The sequence below is a fragment of the Bremia lactucae genome, linkage group LG5, assembly GCF_004359215.1.
Source record: "Bremia lactucae strain SF5 linkage group LG5, whole genome shotgun sequence".
Classification (NCBI taxonomy): domain Eukaryota; phylum Oomycota; class Peronosporomycetes; order Peronosporales; family Peronosporaceae; genus Bremia; species Bremia lactucae.
In genome coordinates, this window is record NC_090614.1 from 426,612 (window position 1) to 432,788 (window position 6,177).

The 6,177-nt window shown below is 43.2% G+C and overlaps 4 protein-coding genes across 4 annotated transcripts; 3 read left to right on the forward strand and 1 right to left on the reverse strand.

Annotated features, from left to right (window-relative positions):
* Positions 1 to 1,069: 1,069 nt before the first annotated feature.
* Positions 1,070 to 1,724, forward strand: CCR75_003523 (uncharacterized protein; the record flags this gene model as incomplete). Its single annotated transcript, XM_067961617.1, has 2 exons — positions 1,070 to 1,376; positions 1,696 to 1,724. 2 exons carry the CDS (start codon positions 1,070 to 1,072, stop codon positions 1,722 to 1,724), a joined length of 336 nt encoding a protein of 111 aa, XP_067821110.1.
* Positions 1,725 to 2,162: 438 nt separating this feature from the next.
* CCR75_003522 (uncharacterized protein) lies at positions 2,163 to 3,757 on the forward strand. Its single transcript, XM_067961616.1, has 2 exons — positions 2,163 to 3,355; positions 3,427 to 3,757. The coding sequence occupies exons 1-2, from the start codon at positions 2,672 to 2,674 to the stop codon at positions 3,547 to 3,549; spliced, it is 807 nt and encodes a 268-aa protein (XP_067821111.1). The 5' UTR covers positions 2,163 to 2,671; the 3' UTR covers positions 3,550 to 3,757.
* Positions 3,758 to 3,839: 82 nt separating this feature from the next.
* CCR75_003521 (uncharacterized protein) lies at positions 3,840 to 5,022 on the forward strand. Its single transcript, XM_067961615.1, has 2 exons — positions 3,840 to 3,937; positions 4,008 to 5,022. Exons 1-2 carry the CDS (start codon positions 3,876 to 3,878, stop codon positions 4,873 to 4,875), a joined length of 930 nt encoding a protein of 309 aa, XP_067821108.1. The 5' UTR covers positions 3,840 to 3,875; the 3' UTR covers positions 4,876 to 5,022.
* Positions 5,023 to 5,212: 190 nt separating this feature from the next.
* Positions 5,213 to 5,962, reverse strand: CCR75_003520 (uncharacterized protein). Its single transcript, XM_067961614.1, has 2 exons — positions 5,678 to 5,962; positions 5,213 to 5,505 (listed from the first exon to the last, which is right to left on the reverse strand). Exons 1-2 carry the CDS (start codon positions 5,910 to 5,912, stop codon positions 5,285 to 5,287), a joined length of 456 nt encoding a protein of 151 aa, XP_067821109.1. The 5' UTR covers positions 5,913 to 5,962; the 3' UTR covers positions 5,213 to 5,284.
* Between the last annotated feature and the right edge of the window lie 215 nt (positions 5,963 to 6,177).

Sequence of the window (6,177 nt, forward strand, 5' to 3'; positions counted from 1 at the left end):
TGCGAGTGGTGCCTCACGTCGCTTCAAGTACAGTTAAACGTGCAGAGAAAGACTCTCTTTAAAACACTTGCTTTAAAGAGGGTTAATTAAAACCTGTATTTAATATAATTAAGTTCTTCTGTTTCTATCTTTTTAATACTGACGTAATTAAAAACTAATACAAAACATGTAATAAAGGTCTATCTATCTATCTCTTTGCGCGCGTCCAGCGCTGACTGGACCGCGGACAAAGTAGATATAATGGTCTATATCTACCAATGGATAAGCTTTTAGAATATTACCATGTAAAGTAATATTCTCCAAATATGATCTACCTTTTACATGATATATTAATTAACAACCTTTAAGTGTTAATTTCATGTAGCGATCCACCCCGTTACAGCATCCAAAATACGGCATTGCTATTTGAATTTTAATGGATGTATGTATTAATGTCCAGCGTTGCATAGTCTATGTTGAAGTACAAGAACTGATTAACTTTTTCGCACAAATTATTTGTGTTGATTTGAAAATGCTTTACATTTAGTTACACCCTCTCTTTAAGTTTATAGGAAGCAAACATACGGGCACCGCGAACAATTGAAGCAATTTCCCTACCATCTTGCAGCTACATTGCATGGCCAACTTTGATCTTAGTCGGCTTAAGTCTGGTTATTTCTGGGTACATACGCTTTTTTACCGCACATAGCTGACCATCAGACATCTCAACCCCATCAAAATAAATTTTGGGAGAGGCTTTCCAACACTTAGACAAACTTGTCCTCATTTATTGAAAAGCTCCTTCGCAAGTGGCATTTATCTGCTCACGTAGCCTCTTACCATTTTACTGCTACACATCGATCGTCACATGAAAGATCTTCTTCGTGGATTGCATCGTGCATCCTCCGGCGCCGAAACCTCCCATGCGCATCGATGTGCGAGCAGTCGCTTCGGCAGAGTCGTCCAGAGAGATTTTGTGTCAGCATTGAAGCCTATAAGCGAGTTACCCGAGTCTTTTGCGCAAAATCGAAAACGTGATCGACTTAAGAAATACCTGAATCGTCAACCGAGGAGCAGAACTGAACCAAATATGATGTCATTTCCCTTGCCAGCGATTCAGTCAACCGAGAAAGGAATGGCTGAAACATTATATGTTACGTATGGTGATGACGCTGACGTGATAAAGGTTCCAAGTGAATCTGATTCGGAAGGAAAATACGTAATTCCACCAGTGGAAATCCCTGACATGTATAATAGAAAGGATCGCCATGGTGGCATCACGGTGGCGGGAGCTCGCGTTGTATTTACGTATGCTGGCTTTAAGCGACAACAAATGATATTAGTCAAACTTCAGTCGGTTCCTGAGCTTGCTGATCAATTTGCCGTACCATTAGGAGGTACTTCTTGTGGGTGTGTTGTCGTCAATACCTAGAATAGCTGACAAGTGCTTGAACCGGTTCGTTTATCTGATTGATCCGACTTTTTACCATCTACAACTTGCTTTATGGCACGCAACCTTGACGATGGAATATTGAGCTTTTTGCTTAGCTCCTTTAAATGAAAGCTTTTTGCTTAGCTCCGTTAAATGAAAGCGCATTTGATTATCACATTTTTTATTTATGTGTCGTGTGTTGGCGGTAGTGCTTAAAGCACAGAGTTGCTGTGTCTGTGCCTTGTATGATATTTCACAAAAATCGCTCATGCCTATTTGTGTAGACTTGTCAGCGCATTCTGTCGAAGCCTAACGTAGCGTCTTATTTATTGGGAATTTTCTTGGCCAGTATTTTCCTTTTAGTTCTAGCTATGCACGTTGCCATTGTTCTTTCCTCATTCACTCGGAGTATTTATCCATTCTTAGACTTATTTTAATGTTGTTATAACCTATCTTGATACTAAAGGCAGCAATCACGGCGCATTCTCACGGCAGATCGATCTCCTGAGAAGCCGCGACAAATCTCGCGTTCCACTGTTCCTTAGACCGCGTTAAAAATTGTGCTCTACGACTTATAAATCTCAACTCTCGTTGCCGCAAGCAGCAAATTATTGCTTTGATCGTAAGTAATTAAAATGCTCTGATACATGCTAAAAAGCCGTTAACTTAGTGCTGCTGGAGGGACAGTGGTCACACCTGACAGACCCCAGTTGCGGGCTAAAATACCAGCGCAAATGTAACCCTTAATAGTGATTAAGATGCATCGTGTCCTTTGTGCCTCATTACAGTGGAGTGGGACGAGATAAAGATTACGAACATAGCGCCGCAGCGCATTAGTTCTTTGATCGAAAGTATGAGTCCTGTACAATATTTTCCAACTTTGGTTATCGAAATTTTGCATTGCCTAAATGATACTAGTCGTCAAAAACCATAAAACCTATTCAACTTGAAGACTACGCGGCTGCCGCGGAGGTAAAAATACTGACGACAAGACGCTCAATTCCCGTAATCATACCGATTTCCCTTATTCAATGCACGTCGTAATTTAGAGTCATCGGCTTGTTAAATTCTGCCCGCCCCAATCTAAGCGCCAGTTTCCTTTATATCGTCAGTCGTGTTGCTAAGAAGGTTCCATTTTGACAAAAAGCAGCAGCTCAAACCATTTACTGCAATAATTTAGCTAACATCACGTTTTCGACAAGCCTGTAAAACCGAATAATCGATAAAGAGATCACTCGTGAACAATAGCGATCGCACGTGATGAAGCTTCCATCAGGCTTTGGCTGCGAGACCGCAAACGACGAAGCCGCTGCCGCAACCGCTAACGGTAGCACAGCTGATAACATCGAGACTTGTGCAAACGGCATATTGCGCCCAGTTTCTCGGAGCCAGGAGTACCACAACCTACCGATGGCTGTTGCCGTACCGGTCTCCGCCTCCAATCCTTCCAATGCAACTCAACACAGAAAAACGGCGCACAACTTTTCGTTTCGCTCGCTTACGGGCTACAAATTTATACGTCTGGCCGACTACTCTGGCAAGCCTATTCTCATTGTAAATGTTGCGTCGCACTGCAACTCTACAACCAAGGCTTATATGCAGCTGAACGAGCTGGCAAAGCGTTTCCCGGAGCTTGTTATCATTGGATGCCCGTGCAACCAATTTGGCCATCAAGAAAACCTTAATGGCGAGGAGATCTATCAGAGCCTGCGACACATCCGCCCTGGCAAGGGATTTGAGCCAGCTTTTGATCTGACTGAGAAAACTGAGGTCAATGGGGCTAATGCCCATGCGCTTTTTAACTTTTTACGGATTACATTGCCCTACCCATGCGACCGCACGCTGCTTGACGAAATGTCTGCACCCAGCGGCGTCTTCTCTCACCCGATGCGCCTCATTTGGATGCCCGTTACGCGCGCAGATGTCAGCTGGAATTTCGAAAAGGTATGTCAAGTGAATTGCTTTCTTACTTTATTGTTTCTCACGTAGTTGCATATGTTTCGTGCAATGCGCAGTTTCTAATTAGCCCCGACGGGACGCCATACAAGCGCTATAGTCCCAAACTCGACTTTACTGGCCTGATTGAGGATATCAAGTTTTTGTGCAATGTGAAATTGGCCAACCACCAAGAGTTATAAGGTGACAATTTTTTTCACAGCAACAGCGAGAAAAAACTCGAAAATTATTTGAAGGTTACAGTCTATGGACTGCAATATTCAAGGAAAGAGTAAATGAGTGACCAACAGATAACCCTATTTGATGGAATGCAAACTTGCAATCGGAGCGCAAGATATATGTAATATGCAATGCAATTGTTGTTCAAAAAAACTTGAAAATACCACTTTTGTATACGTATACGCCTCATCATTTGATTTGCTAGCAAATTATGACACTTTTTTATTGGTTGCTAGCAATTGACTTCATCAATTGTGTGTCCTTGCTTCTTGCCGCTCCGTGAGTCAAGATGCAGCACGATGAAGTAATCTGGGGCGTCATATCGAAGCAATTTTGCTCCTTCAAAAGCAAGTACGTCTGCATCTGCATTGTTTTTAGCCGTGAGAATTGGCATTTACAACACTTTTTGCGAATATGTCAGACTACCGGGTACGGGGGCTATGTTTTGCAGTAACCCGTATAACGTTACGGGATTATGCCATCGGTCGGCATGCCCATTGGCTAACAGTCGGTATGCCACTATACGCGAGGAAGATGGCGTGTGCTACCTATACATGAAGACAATTGAGCGCGCACACACACCCAATCGATTATGGGAGCGGGTGAAGCTCAGCAGAAATTATACCAAATCTCTCGCCCAAATTGACGAGCAATTGCAATTTTGGCCAAAGAAACTGATTTACAAGAATAAACAGAGACTAACGAAGATTCATCAATACCTCATGCGTATGCGGAAGCTTACACTCAAGACGAAACCCAAACTTGTAGTGATCAATAAGAAAATTGATCGTCGTGAGAAACGCCGTGAAAAGAAGGCAATGGTTGCGGCCAAGCTTGACAATTCTATCGAAAAAGAGCTGCTGGAGCGTCTTCAGAAAGGAACGTACGGCGATATTTATAATTTCCCAGAGCGCGAATTTTCAAAGGTGCTGGCTGACAAAGGCAAGCGCCAAACGATGGAGGAGGAAAGCGAAGGCGAAGAAGAGATCGAATATGAAATTGAGGAAGACGAGGAAGAAGAGGACGAGGTTTCCGGGCAGGTTGAGTACGTCGAAGACTTTGACGAGGAAGAGAGCGACCTGGAGGATTTTGCAGATAACTTTGCAGTTGACGATGAAGGAGACAGCAACGAGTCTGGAAGTGAGGACGTTGATGTTCCCCACGTTAAAAAACGTCAAGCACCAGCGCTTCCAAAGAAACCTAGTAAGAAACAGAAAAGGCCTAAAGGGCCGTATGTCGAGATAGAGTATGAACAGGAGCAAGAAACTACTAATGGGCTTAACTGGTAGCCGGTGTGCCGCTTTTGAACTTGATAATTACGAAAACTAGATTTATGCTGCACTTATAATTTTTAGTTCTCATGTATTTTCAACATTAAATAGAAGGAGAAAAGCTCAATTTTTTTTTTCAATCAAAATAATAATTTTGACGAGCTTCTTGACGTCTACAATATCTAATTAAAATGCTTAACCCCCGAACTTTTTAACGTTAGCAAGACTTTCGTGAAAAACTCAGCTTGCGGGAATTAGAAACCTTGCTTCCTCTATTGAATTGGGAGCAAATTGTTTACTGAGAAGTATGTTGTGGCAATATTGAATAGAAGGACAAATAGAGGACACAAGTCACTGAAAATGATCAACCCAGTAAATTTGACACTAAGACATATGTGCCTAGGCTAGCATCGATGTCTCCACAGGCTTAAGCGACAAGCGTCGAAGCGGTGGCCGACTCGTACTTCCAGTTGGGCGAAAGCTTGCGGTTCTTGCGATAGTAACGAGCGAGGCGGTGAATACGCGACTCAATAAGAATGAGACGGAACTTCGAGTCCTTATCCTGACGATTACGCTCCAAGTGCTTACGGACAGCCACAGCTTTTTTAATAAGCATGTAAAGATCCTCAGGTAGCTCTGGGGCAAGACCTGTTGAATCAAATAATGAAGAGTACCCGCATATCCCCACGGTAAGCAGAGAGGCAATATAAAGCCATCAGATCCACACGTCAGGTGATACCGAGCACGTTTGATTACGAATGAAAGAACATGACAAGTTAGATGTTTCCAAGTATTTAGACCAAAACCATGGCAGACGCACCGTTCTTCTTTAATAGACGAAGCACTTTCGAGCCCGTGACGCTCTTTACTTGAGCAATGCCGTGCGAATCACGCAGAATGACACCAATCTGCGATGGCGTGAGACCCTTCTTTGCGAACTTGCAAATGTGGTCTTCGACATCTTCAGCCGAAACCTTGAGCCATGAAGGTGGCGAGCGCTTGTACGGGCGAGCAGATTTGCTCATACCCTTGCCGTGAGAGTGCATGCGACCCATGGTTACCGAATTCTGAGGGCTTTTACTTGGGCGGGAAGGAGATCAGACAGTGGGTCCTTACGATAAATTGCACGTAAGCCCAACCAACCAAACGCCAGGCTAGTAGAGGCGTATAATTGGACAAAATCGATAGTACACATTGGTACCAATAATACAAAAAACTATTAAAAATCAATTTAAACGCTTCTGAAGGATACTTCCGGCTATAAATATATGGACACTGATGAATGAAGACAGCCCCTCTGTCATTTATCTACATGACCGT